Source organism: Chlamydomonas reinhardtii, chromosome 1 (genome assembly GCF_000002595.2).
Source record: "Chlamydomonas reinhardtii strain CC-503 cw92 mt+ chromosome 1, whole genome shotgun sequence".
NCBI lineage: Eukaryota > Viridiplantae > Chlorophyta > Chlorophyceae > Chlamydomonadales > Chlamydomonadaceae > Chlamydomonas > Chlamydomonas reinhardtii.
In genome coordinates, this window is record NC_057004.1 from 6,472,885 (window position 1) to 6,494,441 (window position 21,557).

The 21,557-nt window shown below is 66.2% G+C and overlaps 3 protein-coding genes across 4 annotated transcripts in view; 2 read left to right on the forward strand and 1 right to left on the reverse strand.

Moving 5' to 3' along the window:
• The window catches only part of CHLRE_01g046052v5 (uncharacterized protein), a 10,242-nt gene extending 4,932 nt beyond the window's left edge, over positions 1–5,310 (forward strand). Inside the window, exons 7-8 of the mRNA XM_043058886.1 lie at positions 314–1,327; positions 1,828–5,310. Coding sequence (XP_042928802.1) covers positions 314–1,327; positions 1,828–3,191 — 2,378 coding nt within the window. The 3' untranslated portion in view covers positions 3,192–5,310. The remainder of the gene's footprint in view (positions 1–313; positions 1,328–1,827) is intronic.
• Positions 5,311–5,388: 78 nt separating this feature from the next.
• Positions 5,389–11,570, forward strand: CHLRE_01g046150v5 (uncharacterized protein). Its single transcript, XM_043058887.1, has 10 exons — positions 5,389–6,001; positions 6,541–6,613; positions 7,050–7,204; positions 7,692–8,091; positions 8,448–8,509; positions 8,832–8,995; positions 9,469–9,606; positions 9,830–9,942; positions 10,233–10,342; positions 10,761–11,570. Exons 1-10 carry the CDS (start codon positions 5,642–5,644, stop codon positions 11,019–11,021), a joined length of 1,836 nt encoding a protein of 611 aa, XP_042928803.1. The 5' UTR covers positions 5,389–5,641; the 3' UTR covers positions 11,022–11,570.
• A 157-nt stretch (positions 11,571–11,727) lies between these two features.
• The window catches only part of CHLRE_01g046237v5 (uncharacterized protein), a 15,641-nt gene continuing 5,811 nt past the window's right edge, over positions 11,728–21,557 (reverse strand). For both annotated transcript variants that reach the window (XM_043058889.1, XM_043058888.1), the window contains exons 9-25: positions 19,829–21,430; positions 19,306–19,473; positions 19,051–19,080; positions 18,628–18,755; positions 18,130–18,273; positions 17,555–17,666; positions 17,056–17,181; positions 16,455–16,659; positions 16,059–16,283; positions 15,657–15,785; positions 15,140–15,365; positions 14,788–14,920; positions 14,426–14,505; positions 13,899–13,980; positions 13,557–13,677; positions 13,080–13,156; positions 11,728–12,692 (exon numbers count right to left, since the gene is read on the reverse strand). In XM_043058889.1, coding sequence (XP_042928805.1) covers positions 12,582–12,692; positions 13,080–13,156; positions 13,557–13,677; positions 13,899–13,980; positions 14,426–14,505; positions 14,788–14,920; positions 15,140–15,365; positions 15,657–15,785; positions 16,059–16,283; positions 16,455–16,659; positions 17,056–17,181; positions 17,555–17,666; positions 18,130–18,273; positions 18,628–18,755; positions 19,051–19,080; positions 19,306–19,473; positions 19,829–21,430 — 3,699 coding nt within the window. In that variant the 3' untranslated portion in view covers positions 11,728–12,581. The remainder of the gene's footprint in view (positions 12,693–13,079; positions 13,157–13,556; positions 13,678–13,898; positions 13,981–14,425; positions 14,506–14,787; positions 14,921–15,139; positions 15,366–15,656; positions 15,786–16,058; positions 16,284–16,454; positions 16,660–17,055; positions 17,182–17,554; positions 17,667–18,129; positions 18,274–18,627; positions 18,756–19,050; positions 19,081–19,305; positions 19,474–19,828; positions 21,431–21,557) is intronic.

The window sequence follows — 21,557 nt, forward strand, 5'->3', positions numbered from 1 at the left end:
AGGGAGGGGTAGCTGTCCATTAGTACGGCTAATAGAGGGCTGTGACGCCAGCACGCGACCGCCCACCCACCCCACCTCCCGTTCCATGCGCCGATGCGCGCGGCCGCACCCTGCACACCCGCTAGGACCCTCTCACGTAATCGGCAGCCGCCCCGCACGTTCCCACCCGTCCCTTTATGCTGTACCCTTCCTGTCTTGCCCTATCCATCCCTTCTCGTCATTCCATCTCCTTCTTTACTTCTGTGCTTCTCACCGCCCCTCGCCAAACCAACCCAATCCTCCGCCCCTCCCCGACCCCGCACCCCCCACACAGGCACGCTGGACACGGCCTACGTGACACAGCACCCGGGCGACGCCGGCCTGCCGCACGCAGAGCACGTGCTGCTGTGGCACCTCAACGCGCCGCGCAACGCCGGAGTAGTGCACGACCTGTGCCGCGGCGCGCAGCGCAGGGCGCGGCAGGCCATCGCCTCCGCCGCCGCCTCGGCGGCGGCAGTAGCAGCGGCGGCAGTGGCAGTAGCAGCGCCGGCGACGGCAGTAGCAGGGGCAGGGGCGCCGGCGGCGGCAGCGGCTGGCGGCGGCAGTGGGGCCACATCGTCTCGGGCGTCGTCGGCGCGCTCGGCGGCGGCGGGTGCCGGCGGGGCGGCGCCGCGGCCTGCCTGGGGGTCGTCAGCGCCCTCCGCGGGGCCCTCGCCCAACCCCGGCTCCCCCGCCCAACTGGCGACCTCCACCACCACCGCCACCACCACCACCACCGTTATCACCGTTGCCCAGGCGGGCGCCACGTCCTCCCGATCCGCATCTGCAGCTGCTACTGCCGCAGCTACAGCCAGCGCCGCCGCCGCCGCCGCCGGCTCGCCTCGGCCGCAGCAGCCGCAGCCGCAGCCGCAGTTGTCGGCGGCTGCGATCGCGGCGGCGGCGGCCACGCGGCCGTGCGGTGTGACGCGTGCGCTGCAGCTGCTGAGCCGCCCGCTGTTTGACGCCGGCCGCTATACCAACCTGCAGTTCGTAACCCGGGGAGCGTACGGCAACATCTACAGGGCACGCATGGAGGTAGCAGTAGCAGCAGCGGCAGCAGCGCCGGCGGCGGCGGCGCCGGCGGCGGCGGCGCCCGGCGAAGCCGGCTTGTCACTGGTCCTGGCGGCAGTAGCAGCGGGTGCGGCGGCGGGTGCGGGTGCTACAGCCAGCCCCGCGGCGGCGGTTGCTACAGCCGGTTCGGGCGCGGTGCAGGTGGTGATCAAGACGCTGCAGCTGCCGGGCAGTGTGTACGACAGCTGCGTGCTGGGGGACGTGTTCGGCGAGGTGGCGGTCATGGAGCGGTTCAGAGGTGGGGGGGGGGGGGGTTGTAGATACCAGCCCAAACTAAACCAAACCCAATGCAATAGAGCGAGGAGGAGAGCGTGGTCGATGCTTGACAACGGAGTGGCACGCGACAATGGGGTTAGGCGTGGGATGCCCAGAGGCCAGAGGGATGGGCGAGGCATGGCACGCACACCTCGCGATATTTGCGACGTGCATGGCCTGGAACAGCGTGGCGTTGTAGGGAGCGCTGCGTATGGCCATGGACTGAAACAGCCATGCGCCCCACTCCCTCACGCGGCCCTCTGAACTCGTCACATGCCCAATCAGTCCCTCCCTCCCATCGTGCACCTATCATCCCCTCCCATCTCTCTGCCATCTCACGCCTATCTTTCATATCATATATAAACACACACACACACACACACACACACACACCGTGGGCGGGCTTTCGTTTCGTTTTTTAACACACACACACACACACACACACACACACACACACACACACACACACACACACACACACAGGCCACGAGTGCATCTGCCAGCTGCTGGACTACGGCATGCACGACGACGCCTACTGGATCGTCATGCGCCGGTACCGCTGCTCCCTGGCCGAGTGGCGCCAGCGCCAGCGCCCCCTCTCACACGCCGCGGCCATCGCCGCCACCGCAGCCTCCGGCGCCACCTCCGCGCCCGCCGCCAGCGGCTCCGCCGCCGCAGCGGCCGCCACGCCTGACGGCGTGGCGGCGGCCGCCGCCGGCGCCGCGGCGGCGGCGCGTGTGTACCTGTCGGCTCTGCTGCAGGTGGTGGAGGCGCTGGCGCTGCTGGCGTCGCACAACGTGGTGCACTTCGACCTCAAGTGCGCCAATGTGCTCATTGAGCCGCTGCCGGGCGTGCGCGACGGCGAGCTATGGGCCCCGGTGGGAGCCGCGGCAGAAGCTGCTAGTGCTGGTGTTGGAAATGGTGGTGGGGGGGGTGGCGCGGCGGCGGTGGTGCCGTTCCGCTGCGTGCTGGCGGACTTTGGCGAGGCGCGGTCTTACCGCAGTGCCGCCGAGGCCTTCACGGCTCGCAACCGCGGCACCGAGGTGTTCAAGAGCCCGGAGATGCTCATGCTCAACGCGCGCGGGGCAGGCGCCGGAGCGGCGGCAGCAGGAGCAGGAGCAGCAGCAGCAGGAGCAGGAGGGGGAGCAGCAGCAGCAGCAGGAGGGGGAGCAGCAGCAGCAGCAGGAGGGGGCGCGGGAGGGGGCCAGGGCGGCAGGCCGCAGCAGCTGCGGGTGCAGGCGCTGACGTCGCCCACCAAGGATCCACGGGGCCAGGGCGGGCAGGGGGGCGGGCCCTCGGCGGGCTCCCTGGCACCCGAGCCCTCCGGCCCGCTGTTGTCGTGGCCCGCCGGCGCCGGGCCGCACACGCCTGCCCGCGGCCCCGGCCCGCCGCCGCCCAGCCACGCCAACTCAACAGTCTCCGCCGCGCCGGACGCGCGATCGCCCTCGCGGCCCACATCGGCCCCGCGCCGGCCGCAGTCAGCGCAGTCGGCACAGCCGCCGCCGCAGTCGCTGGCCGGCGCCGGCCTTGCATCCGACATCTGGTCACTCGGCTGCCTGGCCTTTGAGCTGCTCAGCGGAACCGTGCTTTTCGGCGGCGATTACGCGTCAGTGACGCATCGCGTGGCCTTTGGATCCGGCGAGCGGCTGAGTCTGACGGAGGTGGAGCGGGCGCGCCTGGGCGGTCTGCCAGAGCTGGTGGATCTGGTGGAATGGATCCTGGTCCGGGATCCGACGCGGCGGCCGTCACTGGCCGCGATCCGGGAGCGGGTGGAGGCGACGCGGGCGTCGCTGGCGGCGGCGGCGGCGGCGGTTGGCGGCGGCGGCGGCGGCGGCGGCGGTTGTTAGCAGTGCCGGTGGATGGCGGCGCGGGCCAGTGAGAGGTGGATAAGCGTTCATGGGGAGCGCAGTGATGAAATCACAGGTATGACGTGCCGACGTCCAGAACAGACGTGGAACATCATGGGAGGGTGTGGGGTTTGGGGGTGCGTTGAGGCTTGCTGGGAGGAAGGCAAGGGGTGGGTGGGTGCATGCGCACAGCGGGCACTGCGGGAGCTCCGGGAGGAAGCGAAGGCAGGCAGGCAGCCACGGAGTTTTGAGCATTGCCAACATCCACTGCCGACATGCCGCGGCGGTGCCTTGTGACGTGGCGCAGTTTCCAATGGCGCGTGCGCAAATGTGTGTGTGTGTGTGTGTGTGTGTGTGTGTGTGTGTGTGTGTGTGTGTGTGCGCAAATGTGTGTGTGTGTGTGTGTGTGTGTGTGTGTGTGTGTGTGTGTGTGTGTGTGTGTGTGTGTGTGTGTGTGTGTGCGTGTGTGTGTGTGTGTGTGCGTGCGTGCGTGCGTGCGTGTGTGTGTGTGTGCGTGCGTGCGTGCGTGCGTGCGTGTGTGTGTGTGTGTGTGTGTGTGTGTGTGTGTGTGTGTGTGTGTGTGTGTGTGTGTGTGTGTGTCACGTCGCCATTCGGACTCGCTGCTCTTGGACTCAAGCATGCGTAACTCTTGCCGGTAGTTGCACGTGGCCGTGCGTGCATGTGTTGTATTGATATATATTGATAAGCGTATGTGGGTTGTGGGATGGTTGCGTATGCGGTTGTGTGTTACAAAGCACAAGGAAAAACCATACGCGCTAATGTGTGTGTGTGTTTGTATGTGATCCCAATGCACCGACATGTGCCGGTGACGGTATGCGGCACGCCGCACATTCATGGACTCATGGTGGTGTCGTACGGTAGGGCAGTGGGCGCTCGTGGCGTGCTTGGGAGTTGGGACCTGGCGGCGGCGCCCACGACACCACGACACGACGTGGGTACGGTACCGGGTGGCCGCGCCGCGGCCTGCCGCCGTGACGGTGGCGGGCGCTGGCCTTTCTTAATGACGCCACACGGCGCGGACACGGAAGAAGTGTGTTTGCGTGTTTGGGAGCGAAGGCGGGTGTCGAAGAAACCATTACTCCCTCGTGACGAGAGGCTGTAGCAGTGAATGGCACGCACGCACGTGACATGCTTCGTGAGGCGTGTGGCGTGGGATAGCGACGTGGCTCAGCACGCAACTGCTCATGCGCTGCTACAGCCTCGCTGCACAGCACCTGCAGCTGCAGCTGGCCGGGCGTGTGTGATGTGACTTGTGGCCCATGCATCCATGAGGGGTGGGGGGGCGTGGCCGTGGCCTTGGCTGCACCGAATTGTTGACCGTGCCAGCGTGTGTGTTAAATCATCAAGCCAAATAACCATCAAGGTTATGCGATGCGGGGCTGTTACACGGCCCAAGCGCGACGAATAGGTCACGGTATTCATGCGACGGGCAGTCATCAATTAGGGCAATTTGCTCTGCGCTGCAAATATAAGCGCAGCAGCTGCTGCCGCACGGCTGCCGCCTGTGTCTCCTCTCGGGTCTGTCGGTGTCCTGTGCGCCGAGTTTTGGTGTTTTGTTGTCGCTTTGGAAGAACCCGACGGGCGCTTGTGCCCAGCACACGGAGTCGCGCCTCTGGCACGCACACGACGGATGGTGACGGCGGATTACTTTTATGCGGCCGGTGGCATGGCGTCGCGTGTGGATGCCGTGTGGATGCCGTGTGGCTCTGTGGAAGTGTGCAACCGGCCGGGAAGGCCCCGTGGACCCAGAGGCGGAGAACAGTTCTGAGGATGTGAGGATGGCAAGTGCGGCACGTGTACTGTATGTATGGGTGGGTGGCTGTACTAATATACGGAGTAAGCCTGTGTGAGTTCGAATGCAGCAAACTGCATCCATTGGCGTGCTTTTAGGCAAGCCAAGTCACATCGTAGGGCTTGATGGCGTTGCGGTGGTGGTGAGTTACAGGGGTCATGGACTTATGGACTCATGGTGTGCTGTTACTGGCAAAGATGCCAATTGCAGAATCCGCAGCTCAGTTGCGCGAAGGCACATCGTGCTGCGATGTCCCACGCTGTGATGTCAACATCCCCGCGCAGACACCCGCGGCATCTTGACTTTCTCCCATGGCATACCGCGCCACCAGCTGCCCCTGTTGCCTCGTCAGCGGCAAGCATTCTGATTGCGACAAGCACATATGCGAGGGCGCCAGCCTACTCGCAGCCGTCACCCGCCATCGACACGGTGTACGGCAACCCTAGTGTCTTGACCACGTCATCGACTGCCTGTCTTCAGTGCAGCTAGCTGTTTACATTCCAAAACAGCCTGCCTGAACGTGTACTATTTAAAAGGGCGCAGCATTCTCTATCAGCAAACAAATCGATTACACGTCCCCCAACTTCTTGGATTGTTTACGTTCGCTTCGCATGCGTAAAATATCGCCGCCATAAGAATGCTTACCCGAGTTGTGGCCGGCCTTATGCGGGCCGGCCACACCGCGCCATCGGTGCCTGCACTGCGCGGCCTTATGTGCGGACGCACCGGATCGGCACCACGAGCACCGCACATATGTAGCAGAGAATTTTCGACTGCACCCAGCCCAGAGGAGCGGCCACCGTTCGCGGGCCAGCCGATTAGTTCCACACATCCCGAGCTGCTCGCGCCGGGGCAGCTGACCCCCGGCGTGACTGCCGCCGAGTACGCGGCCCGCCGGCGGCAGCTGTCAGAGCTGCTACCTCCTGGATCCATTGCCGTACTTCCCTCCGCCGCCACCACCTACATGGCTGGCGTAATCCCCTGGCCGTACCGCCAGGTGCGGGGGCTGGGGGGCAGGCGATGGGGTTTGGCAGGGCGCAGGGCAGGCGAGGGGCTTTCGGGCGGTGGCGTGGCGGGATGGAAAGGAAGGGGAGGGTGAGGGATGCGATCCGGGGGTGTGTGGGTGGGCAGTAAGGCAGCCTGCACGACACAGCATACACGACGACGGCCCCTGGAAGACTTCCTGCGCGCGTCGTGTCGCCTCTCACCCCACCTCGCAACCGGCAGGCCGGTGCAACCATCCCCTCTCCCTTACCTCCCCTCCCTCTTCCCGCCTCTTCCCACCCGCTGCCCACCCGGCCCCCACCCGCTTTCCACCCACCCTCCCAAACGCTTTCCGCCCGCTCCCCGCCCGCCCTCCCAACCGCCCTCCCTCCCGCCCTCCCGCTCCCCGCCCGCCCTCCCAACCGCCCTCCCTCCCGCCCTCCCGCTCCCGCCCTCCCGCTCCCGCCCTCCCAACCGCGCCCCCTCCCGCCCTCCCCCTCCCGCCCTCGCGCTCCCGCCCTCCCGCCCTCCCTCCCTCCCCCCCTGCCTCAGGACCCGGACTTCTACTACCTCACGGGTCTGCTGCAACACGGCCTGGCGGTCATCACCGCGGCCCGAACACACGGTGGGCGGGTGGGGTGTGGAACTGTGGATGGCGTGTGTGGGGTTGGATGGGAATTACCAGCCCAACCCAAGCCAAACCAAGCCACACTAGCGGGGTGGGGGTGGGAGCGGAGAAGACGCCGTACGTGGGCTGGGGGTGGGTTTGGTGGGTTTGGTGGGCGCTTCCCGGGCAAATAACACTCGGGTTTGACCGGTGGGCAGGGGGTGGGCGGTCATGGACCTCAGGCTGCATGAGCTCCGGGTAGGTGGGCGGGTAGGGCAGGGCCGGCTTTGGGGTGGGCCACGCAGAAACCTGACTGCGCACACGGGTGCGTCTATGTGGGTCTGTGACCATGCTGGAAAACGCAACACAACGCAAAGGGTGCTGATGCAAGCGTCCCGTGTATGCGTGTATTCATGTACGCCTATGTGCGCGTGTATGTGTGTGGGTCATGCAGGCGCTGAAATCAGTGGTGGTGGTGGCGGCGGCGGCAAGTTCGTCCTGTTCATCGACGCGCCCAACGCGCAGCGGGCCAAGTGGGACGGCGCGACCCTGAGCCGGGAGGTGGCGGCGGCCGAGTTCGGGGCGGACGAGGTGGCGTACATGCACGAGGTAGGGAGAGGAGGAGTGGGGAGGAGGGGGAGTGGGGCGGGGAGGAGGAGTGGGGAAGGAGGAGTGGGGGAGGAGGAGAAATGGGGAGAAGGCGGGTGGGAGGTGGGGAGATAGGGAGATAGGGAGGTGGGGAAGTAGGGAAATAGGGACGTAGGGAAGTAGGGAAGTTGGGCGGTGGCGAGGTGGGGAGAACGGTTGAAGGTTCAAAGAGGGAGGGAGGAAGGATGCGGAGGCGGGGATTGTGGTTGCCACTCGCTGTCAGCAACGCGAAAGATGGGGATGCAGAACGGCAGGGGCGGGTCGGCTGGTGCAGGCCGCGAGGTGTGTGTGCGGCATATGGGTGCTGCTGTCCCTGAGCTGTGACTTGAACGGGCACAGGGGCAATAACAGGGTCCAGGCGCTGCCGGGGCTTCACAGGGCACTGATGGCAAGTTGGCACCCCCCTGACACGCAACCAGCCCCATCCCGCAACCCTCCCGTCCCCCAGATGCCACGCCGACTGGCCGCCCTCGCATCCGCCGCAGCCTCCTCCTCCTCCACTTCCTCCTCCTCCTCCTCCTCCTCCTCCACCACCCCGCTCCTCCTGTTCGACTCGGACCGGGTGGGCGGCCACCACTACTCCACCCTCATGGCGCTGCTGAAACCCGCGCTGGAGACCCCGGGTCGAATCGCGCCGCTGCGGCCTTTATTGCACAACATGCGCCTGATCAAGAGCCCCGCCGAGGCCGGCCTCTGCCGCGCCAGTGCCGTACTCGCCTCGGCGGCGCTACGGCACTGCATGGCCAGTACGGCACCTGGCGTTACGGAGTACGGGCTGGCGGCGGCGTTCGAGTACGGCGTCAAGGCGGGCGGCGCGGCGCGGCTGGCCTACCCCACCGTGTGCGCGGGTGCGTGTGGATGCGTGTGTGTGCGTGTGTGTGTGTGTGTGTGTGTGTGTGTGTGCGTGTGTGTGTGTGTGTGTCTGTTGTATGGTGGGGACGGGGGAATCTGCATCGGTGCAGGGCGTGTGGGGGAGTGTTGAGTGAGGTTTACAAGGCAAGGGCAGCGCCGTGGGGCGGGTGGGTGGGGTGGGGCGATCCAGAGCCGCTGAGGCACGCAACGCACACACCCACACACTGCCAACCCACACACTGCCAACCCACACACTGCCACCCCACACACTGCCACCCCACACACTATCAACTCACCCCACACCCTGTCACCCCACACACTAGTAACCCACTCCACACACTGCCATCCCCAGGCGGTGCGGACGCGTGCACCATCCACTACGGCCGCAACGACAAGACGCTGCAGGCCGGGCAGGTGGGTAGGGGGGGTTTGCAGGCCGGGCAGGTGGGTAGGGGGGGTTTGCAGGCCGGGCAGGTGGGGGGGGGGTTTGCAGGCCGGGCAGGTGGGGGGGGGGGGTTTGCAGGCCGGGCAGGTGGGTAGGGGGGGCGTGCTGGGCCAGGTGGGGGGGTGCAGGGGGCAGGGGCGGTGTGGAGCAGGAGGGGATGCAGGGACAGGGACAGGGAAGGGACAGGTGCGGTGTGGGGTAGGGGTGGTAAGCCTCTGTTACCTACCTCTCCCTCTTGTTACTCACTCCTCCGCCTTCCCCTGAACTCCGCTGCCTGTGTGACCCGCGTAGATGGTGCTGATGGACGCGGGTTGTGAGTACGGCGGGTACGTGTCGGACGTGACACGCACCTGGCCGGTGGCGGGCCGGGCGGGGGCGGGGGCGCGCGGCGGGCGTGGCGGCTTCACGGGGCCCCAGCGAGACGTGTACGCCGTGGTCTTGGAGGCGCACCAGAGGTAAGGGAGGGAGGGAGGGAGGGGGGAGAGAAGGAGATACCGTAGTGAGGTGGGAAGGTAGAGGGAGATAGTGAGGTGGGAAGATAGAGGCGCAGGGGTGCCGTGACGGTGGGAGGCGAAGGGCTGGAGGGGAGATGACGCGGAAAAGGGAGGGGTTTGCAAAGAGGGTTGGACAAGCGGTACAGCATGCACCCGAATACCGCAAAGGTCGGGGGTCGGCGCAGGGGGCAGTCCCGCAGCACACTGCCACGTGCGCCAGCAAGCCCCAGCACGCCCCCACTTCCCTCCTGCCTCCCCCCTGCCCACCCCGCCCACCCTCCCCCGACGCGCCCGCTGTACCCATGTGCCTGGCTTACAGCTTCGCCCCTCCTTAACCATTCACTCTCTCTCACACACACACACACACACACACACACACACACACACACATACATACACACACACACACACACACACGCACCCCCCCGCCCCAGGTGCCTTGCCGCCACGCGGCCCGGCTCCTCCATCCGCGACCTGCACCACCTGTGCATCGACGTGCTGAGCCAGGGCATACGTGACCTGGGGCTGAGGCCGGGCGCCTCGCTGGCAGAGATACGTGGCAGCATGTACAGGTGGGCTGTGTGTGGGCGTGTGTGTAGGCGTGTGTGAGGGGCGTGTGTGTGTATAGGCGTGTTTGTGGGCATGTGCAGCACTGCCCCGTTCCAACTACGCCTTCCATCTTGCCTGGGACCACCTACCCCTCCAATCCAATCCACCCCATCCAATCCCCCCCCACCTTTGTACCTGGCTACGACTTCACTTCGTATACTTAATGCATGTAACCCCCCCCCCCAGGGACTACTTCTGGCACTCCCTGGGCCACTACCTGGGCTTGGACACGCACGACACACACCTGGTGGGACACGACCGCCCCCTGGCGCCCGGAGCCGTCATCACAGTGGAGCCGGGTGGGTGTTGGGGAGGGGGGGAGGGGGGGACTATAGGCAGGGTGTGGGGAGGCAGGAGTGGGAGGGAGGGCGTGTGTGGAGGTGTACTGGGCACGTGCCCGTGCGCTGTTCATGTAATGCCACGTCACTAGGATCGCTCCCGGCTTCAGTCCCCATGCCGCGCCCCCTTGCCCCACCCCGCTGCCATTGCCCGCTGCCACCCCCTCCTATGCCCTGCTCCCATGGCCTTAACCTCACACCCCTTCACCCCCTCTCCCTCCCCCCTCCCCACTCCCAACTCTCCCTCCCAGGCCTGTACATCCCTGATGACCCCCGCTACGGCCCCCTGGCGGGCCTGGGCGTGCGCCTGGAGGACGACGTGCTGGTGACCGCCGCCGGCGCCCAGGTGCTCAGCGACCAGGTGGGTGCGAGGAGGGACAGCCGGGCTGGGCTGCGGTGCGGTGCGGACGGGGCTTGGGTGATAGATGTATCATAAAAGGTGCGGGACGTCGTTTGCACGGCATGGCATGCCGTGGTGGTGGTTGGGGTGCTGAATGGTTGGGGTAGGTGCCGCTTGTTGCCGCTTAGTTGTACCGTGATGCCACGTCGAGGTATGGCGAGTGGTGTGTCGTTTTCGCACGCCGTGATGCTACTGTTAAGTTTACATGTCGGAAACCCGCTTGTCAATCGCCGACTGCCCTTTCGTTGCGACGCGGTGCCGCCGTAACCAACAATGTCAAAATAATGTCAATCAATGTCACGGTAATGTTGTTTCTTGGGCATATATAACCCGCTTGCCTTACCTAGCATGCATGGAAATCCCCCTTGTCTGTCAACAGGCACCCGTGGCCATTGAGGAGGTGGAGGAGCTGGCGGGGTCGGCGGTGGAGGCGGCGGCGGCAGCGGAGGCGGCGGCGCGGGCCGGCGGCGCACAGCCGCGTGCACTGCCGCTGCCGCCACGCGGACCGCCGGCGGCGCTGTGGCAGATGATGTACGGGCGGGCGGCGGCGGCGGCGGCGGCGGAAGCGGTTGGGTTGCCTGGGACAGGGGCGGCGGCGGGTGCGAGCGCGCGGGAGCAGGGGGCGGCGGCTGTGTCCTAGGCGGTTTGCTGTTTGTTGTGAGGCTGGCTTGAGGGGCGTGGCACGGCGCGACGGCCGTCATGGCGGCGGCAAGGAGAGGGAGGTAGCGTCTCGGTGGGCTTGGATGCTACAAGTGCCGTGACAGGTGCCGTGAATACGGCTGCTCTGGCGTGGGGGAGAGCGGGAGCTAGGGGGGAGCGTGCGGGAGAGTGGGAGCAAGGGGGGAGCGTGCGGGCGAGCGGGAGCAAGGGGGCGTGTGGAATGGCATTGCGCAGCAGCGGGCAGCCGCCATGACGGCTGCTGCGCGTGTGTTTGCGTTTGCGTGGGCTCCAGTTCACACAGTTTCGCCGCTGCTCGGCCAGCCTCGTCAGATGCTCCTGTGTGACACTGCTGTAAGAGCAGAGAGTGGTGAGAAGCAAAGTCCCGAGTGTGATGGCTAGAATCCCGGCCCACACATCCCTCAGGGACCCAGGAACCAGAACCCACGTACCTACCTGGTCACCAGCTATACATCTGCCGCTGGACACCTCTGACACTTGTGCTGCATCTCGGCATCTGACAATCTGTACACATACACCGTAGCCTTGGCGGTTGGGAGTTGGAGCCTTGGAGGGACAGGTTTTCAGCGCATTGGCTGGGGCGGGGGCAGCCAGGCAGGACTCCTGGGGCCCGGGGCCGGGGGGTGTGGCAGGCAGGCAGGCATCCCGTGTTGAGGAACGCGATGGACGCAAAGCAGTCGTTACATGCCGTGCGAGCCAGGGCATTTGCCTGCATCGTGCCCATACAATTCGAGTCTCGTGCCCACTTGACGGCAAGCGCATCACCGGGGCCAGTGAATGTTGGGTTCACAGCTGTGTAGTAGGAGGCCCCACAGCGCTACAGGCACAGGGCTACAGGCACGGCAATGCTACAGGCTCTGGCGGTCTGGCTCAAGGGAGGGAGGGCCCCTGGCCTGGCCCACCAACGCATCACACCACGCCCACTCGCTCCGGCACTGCTCCATCCGAGGTGACAGCCGCACTGCTCCATCCGAGGTGACAGCCACACATCCTGCCACAGCACACGTAATATCCTGCCCATGCCCCTGTTCCACATCGCAGCACGTGCACACCGCAGCAACAACAACCACAACCTGCCGAGTCCTTCGACGTGCCTTCGCGGGCCCCCACAACCGTGCCGGTGTATATTTAGAGATTACCCCCACGAGATACCCCCCCTCCCAGCGAGCCGGCCCCTGCACACTGATCACCACCGCCATCGCCAACTGCCACGCAGTGATCCTGCACCCGCACAGCTGCCCCCGCCCATCAACACTGGGCCACCCTCTCCTTCGAGCCCCCCAAACGCTGCTACTGCCTTCTGCTAATGCCGTCTGCTGCTGCCTTCTGCTACTTCCGTCTCTACTGCCTCTACTGCCGTCTACACTGCTCCTGTCTTCTCCTACTGCTGACTTCTGCCTGCACCCCACCCGCTCCTCCTTGCCTATGTACACAGCCCCTCGCCCTCCTGCTGCTACTGCCGCCACCCCTGCCCCTGCTACTGCCACACCCCTGCTACACCCCTGCTACTGCCGCTCCCCTGCTAGCCCAGTCCCTGGAACAGGAACTTGAGGTCCTCCAGGGTGAGGCGGCCGGCGGCGGCGGAGCCGTCGCGCCCCTCACTCAGGGCGGCGGCCACCACCTCGCGCTTGCGCTGCGGCGTGGGTGGGCAGGGGGAGAGGATACAGGGGAGATTACATAAATAATCAATCTAAGAAGTGGAGATGCAGCCAGGCACAGGGGGGTGCGAATTTGCAAGATCCATAGCCCAATGCATTGCCTGTGCTTTCTAGCACTTAAGGATCAAGGGACGTGTGCGAGCAGGCAAGTTGACGAAACACACGACCCGCAACCCGGGCCGCCGCCCGCTCGCCCCCAACGACTCCTCCCCCCCGCCCCCGCACACACCCCATGACCTTCACACCCCTCCCCCTGAACACGCCCCCCCTGAAACCTCTTCCCCCTGAAACCTCTTCCCCCTGAATCCCTCTTCCCCCTTCCCATCCCTGAAGCCTCCCCTGGACTCCCTCCCTCCCCGCACCTGCTGCAGCTCCAGGATGCGGTCCTCCACACTCCCCTTGATGACGATGCGCGTCACGTACACCGTGCGCGTCTGGCCTGTGGGCGCGTGGGTGGGCGAGTAGGTGTGTAAGTGTATAGGGTATGTGTCTGGAACTGATGCAAGGGAAGGAAACACGCGGGCTAACGTGTGTATGTCTGTGTACAAGTGTGTGTGTGCACGCGGTAGTAAGGGAAGCGGAGACGCGACAGACTCCTTATCCTCCCTCGGCTCCCCCCTCCTTATCCTCCCTCGGCCGCCCCCCTCCTCCCTCCCTCACTCCGCTCTTCTTCACGTGAACGGCTACCCCCCAGCCCCCAGCCCCCAGCCCCCAGCCCCCAGCCCCCCCAGCCCCCAGCCCCCCCTGCCCCCCCTGCCCCCCCTGCCCACCAATGCGGTGCGCCCCCCTGCCCCCCCTGCCCACCAATGCGGTGCGCCCCCCTGCCCCCCCCTGCCCACCAATGCGGTGCGCCCGGTCTATGGCCTGCTCCTCGGTGGTCGGGTTCCACCACAGGTCCATCAGCACCACGTGGTTGGCCACCACCAGGTTCACACCCAGCGCGGCGGCCTTGAGCGAGGTCTGGAGAGGGGGGGTGGGGGTTGCAAAGATGGTTGGGAAAGCGGTACAGGATGCACCAAAGACTGCAAACGAAGTCGTTGACAAATGAGCGGCGGGAAGGGTGGGGGAGGCGAACATGGGGGGTAGACGGTGGGCGGGTGGTGCGGATTGTGTATTCCAAACCCAGGCCCAGAAGGCAGTTACAACTCCCCCCCCTCTTGGCCCCTCTGCCGGCCCCTCACCAGAAGCACCATGACCTCGTTCTTGGACTCAAAGTCCTGGATGGCCCGCTCCCGGTGAGCCACAGACATGGTGCCGTCCAGCCTGGGGGGTGGGGCGGGGGTTGCATTCATTATAATTTAAGAAGTAGTTGGCGGGAGATTGTAAATTCCAGCCCAAACCAAACCAAACCAAGCTAAAACGTGGGGAGGGGTGGGTGGGAGTTGGCGGCAGGGTGCGGCATGTGCGTGTGGTGGTGGGCGTGGTGTAGTCACCATCCAGGAGACACAGTTATGCAGGAGGTGGGCTAGCCGTCCATGCACGACAAACCGAATTGTTGATGGATGTTTCCGCCGGCGTGCGGTAGACGCGAGACAGGCGTGAGATTGCGCTAGACGCGTGTCCACGGCCACACCGCACATCCCTTTCCCACTGCCGCACCCTCGCAACCCCACCTCTACCACCTCACCTCTCTGGCCCCCCTCCCTGCCCCCCAAAACACACAGTCACACCCACACCCACACATACACCCAAACATCCACGCCCTCACCTGCGGAAAGCCATGCGCGCCTTCTTGAGCGGGATCTCCAGCAGGTCCAACATGGTCGTCCACTGGCTGAACACAATCACCTGCGGAGGTGAGCACACATACACATGAGCGAGCACACGTGAGTGAGTGCACACGTGAGTGAGCACGCATCAGGGGACATGAGGGCACATGCGGGGGAGACGCCACGAGTGTGCGTGTGTGTGTGTGTGTGTGTGTGTGTGTGTACGCGCCATAGGTCAGCAAACAGAGGGAAAGGAGTTGAGCTGATGACAGACAGAGAGCCCACGGGAGGCGCAAGGTGTCCTTGTCCGTGTCACCCCCACCCCCGCCCCCACACCCCCCCTCCCTCCAAAGGCACTCGCCTTCTCTGGCTGTCCCGCTCCGCCGCTGCCGGGTGCTCCGGCGCTGAGCGGCGTGAGCTTCCTCAGAGCCCCCGCCAGCCGCCTGTCGGACTTGGACTTGACAGCCAGCGGGTTGAGCGCGGAGGGCGCGGCCCTGAGGGCGCGCGTGTGTGTGTGTGTGTGTGCGTATGTGTCTGTGTGTGCGTGTGTGTCTGTGTGTGTGTGTGTGTGTGTGTGTGCGTCGGGCACAGGGGAGACAAGATGGTACAGATGGTAGGCTCCAATCACACGCACACGCACGGGTACACACACAAACAGACACACACACACACACACACACACACACGCACGGACACGCGCGCACAATCCGCACCTGCCGGCCCCTGCCGCCGAGGCGCTGTTGCGCGCGCGCACCTCCCCCAGCAGCGCCATCAGCCGCTCCACCTTGGCGCTGCTGGTCCAGGCGGGGCCGCCGGCAGCAGCAGAGGCAGAGGTAGAGGCGGCGGAGGCGGAGGCGGCAGAGGTGGCAGAGGTGGCGGCGGTGGCGGCAGCGGAGGCAGAGGTGGCGGCAGCACCGGGGCTGCCGTCGCCGCCCTCGCCTGTAGGTAGGCAGATAGGCGGGCGTGCGGGAGGGGCGTGTGCGTGCCGTACGTCAGCGCCCGGCGGTGTGGTCAGGCACAGAGCGGCACGGCAGCCCCCTGCCGGCATTCCTAATTAAGCGCGTGTGCGCCGGGCCGGGTTAGCATGTCTAGCCATATTGGTGCCGATGTGGCCAACTACCCGCTGCCTCGCCCTTCTGTCTCTGTCTCCACCGTGCCATACACACCACCTCCCCTCCCTTCCCCGTCGCGGCTGCTGGCACCCCCCCCCCCGCTCCCCCCCCCGCTCACCCGGCGCCGGCCCGCCCAGCAGCCCCCCGAATGCCGCCGGGTCGGCTGCGGCCAGTGCGGCGGCGCTGTGCAGGTCGGCGGGGCGCAGCAGGCGGCTGCAGGCGGGGCACAGCAGCTCGCCCTCCACACCTGCATGAAGTGTCGTCAGGGAGGTTGTTGTTACAAAGATGGCAAGGGAGAAGTAGGCATCCGTCCATTGCGGTTCTTCCCTACGGCGGCGTCTCCTGACCTTGACGAAGCGTTGCGTTGGCGAGCACACCGCACCCCGCCCCCATCCCCGCTGCCCCAGCCACCCCACCCCGGCAGCCCCCGCGCTCTCCTCCGCGCGATGATGATTTCTTTTGGGACTGGTATTTACAACCCGCGCCCCCGCCCCCACATACACACACGGCACACGCTCACCGGCTCCCTCCCGCTGCCCCGCCAGGCACTGCGCACAGAACACGTGGCCGCACGGCACCGCCGCCACAGGCGCCTCCGCAATGTCGCCACAGCAGGCACACGGCACGTCGCCGCCACCACCCGCGCCGCCGCCGCCGCCGCCCGCCGCCAGCGCCGCCGCCAGCGCGGCCCGCGCCTCCGGCGACAGCTTGCGCGCCGCCTCCACCTCCGCAGCACTGGGGGCGCCTGTATGTTGCGTGTTGGACGTCGGGTTGTGGGGTGCGTGTGTTTGCAGACGGACAAATCCAAGTAGCAGTCATGCGCTCCCGGACTCCCGGCCGCCATCCATCCACTGCTCTTATGCCAGACCCGACGCCGCCACCCGCCGCCACCCGCCGCCCCCCTGCCGCCACCCACCACTCTTGTGCCACTGCCGGCCGCCCCGCACCAGCCAGGGGTGGTTGCAGGCCTGCCGCAGCTTCAACAGCGAGTGCAGCATGTTGACGTACTGCCGCGAACCGCCGCCGCCGCCGCTGCCATTGGCGGCTGCGCCTCCGGCGGCAGTGGTGGTGTCGGCTTGGCTCTGGGCCTCGTGTAGCGCCTTGAGGGAATCCTGCTGTACCTGTGGGTGGCGTGTAGGAATGTGAGGGGCTTCCTGTTAAAATGTGAGGGACAGTGGGCGTACAAGGAGTGAGACTCACCCTTCCACCCATTTTCGCCGCCACACAAGCTAATTTCCCCAATTTCGCCGCCACACAAGCTATTTTCGCCCTTTTCGCCGCCACACAAGCTATTTTCGCCATTTACCGGTACTTTATTGCCGGCCCTCACACCTATGCACATGTTCTGACCAATACCGGCTCCCAAGACCCATTTCCGCCCTCCACACCACGCGCCCCACCCTCCTCCCCCTCCCTCCTTTCCCCGCCCAACCAAACCCCCCTCTTGGGCTGGGGCAAACCAAACCCCCTTCCCCCTCCCCCCCCCCACACTCCACCCTGCCCCCTCTCCCCCACACCTGACTGTAGAAGGCCGCCTCCGCCGCGCTGAAGCGCTCCTGCACCAGCGCCTGCTGCCGCCCCGGCAGGCGGATGATGGGCTCGCCGTTGAGGGTGGACTGCTTGGTGCGGCGGAGCAGCACAGCCTGGGGCGGTGGTGTGGGGGGTGGGGTGTGGGGTGTGGGGGGGGGGGGGTGAGAGGGGGTGAGAGGGGGTTGGGGGTGTGGGGGTGTGGGGCATTGTGGGGTGAGGGGGCGGTTAGGGTGGGGTGGGGTGGGGTGGGGTGGGGTGGGATGGGGGGTGGGGGTGTAGAGGGGTGAGGGCTTGCGGAGTGGGGTTAGGGGTGGGTGGGTGTAGCCCTGTGGTGTAGCCCTTGAAGGAAGGCAGGAGCGGTTTGGTTGGGGCTGGGTAGGCGCAGAGGGGCGGTTGGTTTACACCTTGCACTCGATGTCACTTGTGACAACAACGAAGGCAGCAACCCACTTGCAAACACACGCACAAACACACGCACGCACGCACCTGCAGCACTGCCTGCAGGAACTTGTACCCCCGGGAGGGGTCGGACGTGATGCGCCCCTTGATCAGCTCGCGCCACTGCCGCGGGTCGCAGTAGGGCGCGTAGCGCAGGAACCTGGGGCGCCGGGGAAGGGAGGGAGGAGGGTGGTTGTGGTGGTGTAACCCCAGCCCACGGATGTTTGGAAAAGCGGTACAGGGGGAGGGGGGAGCGGGGTGGGGAGTGATAAATTCCAGCCCAAACTAGACCAAACCAAGCTAAACGAGCGGAGCACAGGCAGAGGCATTAGGGGGGGGGGGACAGGGTGGGGTCGTGTGCGTTGGGGGTGCGGTGACTGCTGGGTGATGCGAAGCAATGTGCTGCGAAACGTTCGTGTTGGCTTCCCACCAGGCCACCACACATGCTCCCGTTTAGCTGGGACTGGGACAAACTACACACCGAACCCCTACCCAACCCCATGACCGGGTCCTGGCTTCATGGGATTGCAAAGAAGGTACCTACAGCCCCCTCCGCCCGTTTTGCTTATTTATTAGTTATATTAATATATTAATGCCGCTAACCCCGCCCCCCCGCCCCCCACCTGAAGTAGCTGTACAGGTCGTCCACGGAGTTCTGTATGGGCGTGCCGCTGAGGCACCAGCGGCAGTGCGCGTGCAGCGCCCAGGCGGCGTGCGCGGCCAGGGTGCGCGGGTTCTTGATGGACTGAGCCTCGTCCAGCACCACACTGCGGTGGGGGTGGTGGTGGTGGTGGGGGGGGGGGGTTGCAAGGATGGGTACAGAGAAGTGTAGCGAAGTAGACAGGGGTGGGGGGGGGGGTGAGGAGAGGGGTGGGTGGGTGCGGGGTAAGGGGTGTAGGGGCGTGCTGGTGGAGCGGACTAGAGTGGAGTGCGCGGGGGGTCGTCATTGCACGAGGGCCCATCCCATGGAGAACCCATCCCGGGGGGAGAAGGCGTGTGGATGTACCGGCGTATGTGCGCGTGTGTGTTAGTGTCAGTGTGACCCCATGCAGCATCCATGTTTCCATGCCGCTCATTCCTTCTACTCTATAGGTTGCACTTGGCCCCTCACAACCACTCACCGCCTCCATTTGACCTGGTAGATAATGCCGCCCGCGCCGCTGCCGCCACCCGCACCGCCCTTGCCGCGGCCCCTGCCGCCGCCACCGCCACCGCCGCCACCACGGCCGCGGCCGCCGCCGCCACCATACTGCACACCAGTGACAGCCGCGCCACACCCCCAACAACACAAAGCCACTTGAGCAACATGAGCGATGCAAAAGCGTCTGAGCGGCTTCTAAATCATACATGGCAGTACTTCAATGCATGTGTCTGGCAGCAGGCACGGACACGCCATACCCCATGTCAGCCCCCGATCGTGCACACATCTCCCCCTTCCCGTTTTGAGCGCTACACACATCCCAAGTACACACACCCGCACACACGCTCCCACAGCACACACACCCCGCACACATGCCCGCACAGACCCCGCCACGCGCACCCACCTCGTCGCCTCCGCTGTCCTCGCCGCCTCCCTGCACAGCCGCCACCGGGCCAGACCGAGTTAGCTCACATGCACACATGTAAATACGCACACAGGTCTTAGTACCTGTCAACGGGTCCGTGCGCGTCCAAGAAACAGGGTAAGGCCCAACCTCCGCCGCGCTCTGCTTCTGGGTCTTGCTTTCGTTGGGCTTGTCATAACCCTCCCTCCCTCCCGCCCACCCTCCCTCCCACCACACACACACTCGCGCACGCACCTGCCTCGCGCCCAGCCTCACCGCCGCCGCCCTGTCCCTGGCCGGCGCCTCCTGCGCCAGTGTACCGTAGGTGGTGAGCACCACGCCCATGCCCGCCAGCGCCCTCGCGCTGCCCGCCCGCTCCTTGCCGTGGTACACGTGCACCACCAGCCCCGCGGCGGGGGACACCTGAGGGGGCGGTGGGCGTGTGCGTGTGTGTGTGCGTGCGTGTGTGTGTGCGTGTGCGTGTGTGTGTTTGTGTGTGTGTGTGTTAAAGAGCACAAGGAAAACATTGCGCAAAGACGTGTGTGTGTGTGTGTGTGTGCGTGCGTGGTTACAATTTTATGATTGATGAAGAAAAAGCGAGTTTGTAGCCAGGCACATGGGTGCGGGAATGGCGTAGGGTGTGGGGATGGGGGGCCTGAGTGCCAGGGAATCGTAGACATGCATGAAGACAGAACCTTCGTTTTCTCCTGCTGCCGCTGCGGCTGGCAGGCCCCACACACTCGACACGCAATGTCAACACACACGCGCTCGACCCCACCTTGGCCTTGATCTCCCGCGCCCACTGGTGCAGCACACTGGTGGGACACACAACCAGTGTGCCCCCCAGCAGCAGCCCGGGCGGCTCCGGCGCATACACCACCTCGGCACCCTTGACGCCCTTGGCCCGGCCGCCGAAGGCGGCGGAGGCGGCGGCGCCCGCGCCCGCCGGCCGAGGCTGCGGCGGCGCCGCCGCCGCCGCAGCGCCGCTGCCGTGCGCGCCTGCGGCGGCGCCGCCGCCGCCTCTGGCGGCGGCTGATGCCGGCGAGGGGCCGTCCGTGATGGATAGGATGTCGGGGGATTGCTCCTGTGTGTAGATGCCGGTGGTGGGATCCTCCTCCTCCTCCTCCTCTTCGTCGTACTCGCCATCGCCGCCTCCCGCCAGGTCCACAAAGTCAGGCACGGGCCCCACCGGCCCCACAGGCCCGGGCTGCAGCACCTGCGCCCACCGCTGCTGCTGCTGCTGCTGCTGTAGCTGGGGCGGCTGTAGCTGGGGCGAGGGCGAGGGCGCGGCGTCATCGACATCCATGGGGTCAGGCTTGATCTCATCTTTGACCTCGGCCTTGACCCCGACCTCGTCTTTGATGTTGCCGATGTCATCCTTGATCCGGACCTCAGGCTTGATGACCTCGGGCTTGATGACATCCGCCATGTGGACGTCAGCATCAGGACTGGCCTCAGGCTCGGCCTTGACGCCCGCTGCCTCCGCCTCCTCTGCCCCTTCTGCCTCCGCCGCCCCTTCCACCTTCACCGCAGCCCCGACCAGCCCCACATCCCCCGGCGCCGCCTCCGCACCGCCCTCAGCCTTCACACCCATAGCCGCAGCAGCAGCAGCAGCGCCAGCAGCGCCCGCCACCGCCCCCGGCTCCAGCCTTGGCGACGCCCCCGGCTGCAGCCGCTGCCAGCCGCCCTTTGCCTTCGCCTTCGCCTTCGCCGCAGCTGCCTTCACAGCGAGCGGCACCTCTTCTGCAGCCGCCGCCTCCGCCGCCTCCACCGCCTCCGCCGCCACCTCCGCCGCCACCTCCTCCGCCGCCCCTGCCGCCGCAGCCTCCTCCGCCAGCATATCCGCCGCCGCGCCGCCCGCCTCCGCCGCCGCTTCAGCCGCCGCCGCCTCGCGCTCAGCCCTCAGCGCCCCCAGCCGCACCCCCTGCTCGTCCACCCGCTCCTCGCTCTCATCCTCCGCCACCATCTCATCCTCCTCCTCCTGCTGATCCTCCTGATCCTCACCCTCATCCCGATCCTGATCCTGATCTCGATCCTGGTCCTCCCCTTGATCCCCGTCAGCGCTGCCGCTGCTGCCGCGCCCCCCGCGGCGCCGCTGCTGCTGCTGCCGCGGCGGAGATTGGGAGCTGCCCGGCCCGCCCAAGTGCCCGTGCCCGGCCCCACCGCCGCTGGTCGCCGCAACCCCTGGGGCCCCTGCCGCTGCAGCTGCAGCTGCTGCCGTTGCGCCGGCGCCATTGGCGGCAGCGCCTTCGGCACCGCCTCCCTCGGCCGCGGCTGCTGCTGCTGCTGCTGCTGCCGCTTCGGCTGCGCCCGGTGCGCTGTCCTCGGGGTTGGTGTGCGTGACGATGAGGGAGATGGTGGTGACGGTCTTGCCCAGGCCCTGTGCGTGTGTTTGTGCTCCGTCATGCGTCGTCGTGTCTCGTAAAGTCTTGTTGGGGATGATGAAACACCCCTCCATGGCTAACCCCCCGTCCCACCCCTCCTTCCCCCACCTCCCCCCTCCTCCC

What these genes read in the sequence shown, in the direction of transcription:
- CHLRE_01g046150v5 (XM_043058887.1), top strand. Translation starts at nt 5,642, where the DNA reads ATGCTTACCCGAGTTGTGGCCGGCCTTATGCGGGCCGGCCACACCGCG. An exon ending in CACCGCGGCCCGAACACACG is followed by an intron (nt 6,614 to 7,049) that starts GTGGGCGGGTGG and finishes TGGGTCATGCAG; the next exon opens with GCGCTGAAATCAGTGGTGGT. An exon ending in GTCTTGGAGGCGCACCAGAG is followed by an intron (nt 8,996 to 9,468) that starts GTAAGGGAGGGA and finishes CCCCCGCCCCAG; the next exon opens with GTGCCTTGCCGCCACGCGGC.